The 2500-nt window shown below is 48.7% G+C and overlaps 1 protein-coding gene across 4 annotated transcripts in view; it reads left to right on the top strand.

Moving 5' to 3' along the window:
* LOC121698045 (neuropilin-2-like) overlaps positions 1-2500 on the top strand; it is a 73520-nt gene that overhangs the window by 36450 nt on the left and 34570 nt on the right. For all 4 annotated transcript variants that reach the window (XM_042079758.1, XM_042079760.1, XM_042079757.1 and 1 more), the window contains one exon: positions 678-833. In XM_042079758.1, coding sequence (XP_041935692.1) covers positions 678-833 — 156 coding nt within the window. The remainder of the gene's footprint in view (positions 1-677; positions 834-2500) is intronic.

Genomic DNA, 2500 nt, shown 5'->3' on the forward strand with positions numbered 1-2500 from the left:
CATCATTTACATGGTGTGGGCAACATTTCAGCAATCCTCAAACACAAGGTGTTTTAACATACATATTGGTGAGGCAAGATAGCCCAACATACACATTTCGATGAGTTCAATTTGGTTGCAGTCAATAGCTAGCACAACTAGTTAATCAGTGCCTCTATGAACACATAGTTGGCTGTGGTGTGTTTGATGATAAAGTATTGAATCCCTGCAACAAAAAGTTAATTCTGAGATGTCTGAAAATAATGATCACCATTTTGTGACAGTTTCCTCCAATGATCAATTGAACTTGAGCGGGTTTGTTCACATTTTTGACTTATGGTCCCTATCAGAAGTCAAGGCATGATTAGCTGATAAAGCAGCAGTGAACGCTCAGTGTCACAGCTCTGGGGGTGATTGATTTAGCCTTGAGATGATCAGCATGATAGTCATGCTCCCAGGCATCGATCTATGACTGAAGGCAAACTAGAAGGTCATCACTGACATGCATTAATTTGTCTGCAACCATCTCTCCTGTCTTTCTTTACCTCCACCTCTGTAGGTTCATCACTCTCTTCCTCTCTCCTAGTCATGTAACCTCTTTCTCTTTGCCCTCTCTCTCTTTCTCTCTCTCTCTCTCTTTCTCTCTCTCTCTCAGTCACTAATTATACTCTCTCTCTCTCTCTCTCTCTTTCCCTTAGGTGGATCTCCATTTCCTCAAGGTACTGACTGGCATCGCCACTCAGGGGGCCATATCCAAGGATACCCAGAAGTCCTACTACGTCCTCACTTTTAAGCTTGAGGTCAGCACCAACGGAGAGGACTGGATGACCTACCGCCACGGCAAGAACCACAAGGTAAGAAACTCCAAACAGCTGAGCTCAATGGGTGTTGTCTCGTGGAAGTTTCTCGGAAACGGCATTGTATTCCAAGCTGGTATGTGGTAAACACAATATTATAGTCTCATCAGGAGGTCTGGGGCTGAACAGAGAAGCCACAGCTAAAACAGACAGGCTAGTTATAAATGCATTTGCAAAAGTATACTTTCAGTGAATCTTGTTCAAGGATTGGGGAGAGTTCAAATGCAGAGGTGAAAGTTTAGAGATAAAAATCTAGTTAAACCACAGAAGAGACCAGAGAGGCATGAGGAAAAGGCTTCGGTGCTCATTATCTCTTTTTATTTGACGGCAACCTGATATCAAGGGGAGTTTTTTTCCTCTCTGATTGCTCTCGACAGCTCGACTCGGCACGGAGAGGAAAAGAGTAAAGCTACTGATTCATGCCATGCCTTATCTAAGCGTATCCCGCCCCCAAATGTATCCCTCCCAGCTCTCCTCCAGGTGTCAGCTGCTGAGAATTAAAAAAGAAGAGAGAGAAAAACAACATGGCATATTCCCCCGGTCTGCGGGGCCAGAATCAGGAGTTTAATTACATAGCCAAGCGTCTATTGATTGAGAGGGAGCGGGCAGGCCTGCGAGCTGGGAGACAGCGAACATGAAGCCTCCCAGCAATTACACCCCATTACACTGGGCCTGACAGGCGGAGAGGGAGCGGCTAGTGAGTTAGCGTTAGCAGTTAGCACCGAGAGGGCCGGAGAAAGAAGACATGAGAGGGGAAATGAAAGGGGAAAGACAGCCCAGTGGGGCCTAATTGCTCTGTCCCCCACATCACCATCAAAGGAGGAGGGCGGTGTGTGTGTGTGGGGGGGGGGTGGGGTCCCGGAGGACCACAGATAGCTGTGCTTAAGGGGCTCCAGGGGCCGTAGAGATGCCCCCTCCCCATGTGAAGTCCTCACCCCTGGCTGCTACCGAGGAGGAGGATGGGGAAAGTGTCAGTGGAGCACAAGAGAGGGCTGGTTACCTGGAGGAGGAACAATGGGCCTCTTTGTGCTGCCTTATCTGCTGCTGTCATTCATCATGTCTGTGGACTACCGGCTGTAAACACACCTGTGTGACCGGTCCCACACGCACTATCCCCTGCTCACTCCCATAACGGCACACACACACACATACACACACACACACACACACAGACACACACACAGACACACACACAGACACACACACACACACACACACACACACACACACACACACACACACAGACACACACACACACAGACCCACACACACACACACACACACACACACACACACACACACACACACACACACACACATACATACACACACGCACACACACACACACACCTGGACCCATAAACTCCCTGTGTGTGTGTGTGTGTGTGTGTGTGTGTGTGTGTGTGTGTGTGTCTGACTGTGTGTGTGTGTGTGTGTGTGTGTGTGTGTGTGTGTGTGTGTGTGTCTGACTGTGTGTGTGTGTGTGTGTGTGTGTGTGTGTGTGTGTGTGTGTCTGACTGTGTGTGTGTGTGTGTGTGTGTGTGTGTGTGTGTGTGTGTGTCTGACTGTGTGTGTGTGTGTGTGTGTGTGTGTGTGTGTGTGTATCACAGTGATCCCTGCTGAGAGATTTACCCCTGCCCCATTCACGCTCTCCGCCTCCTCCT

The sequence above is a fragment of the Alosa sapidissima genome, chromosome 23 (assembly GCF_018492685.1).
Source record: "Alosa sapidissima isolate fAloSap1 chromosome 23, fAloSap1.pri, whole genome shotgun sequence".
Lineage (NCBI taxonomy): Eukaryota > Metazoa > Chordata > Actinopteri > Clupeiformes > Clupeidae > Alosa > Alosa sapidissima.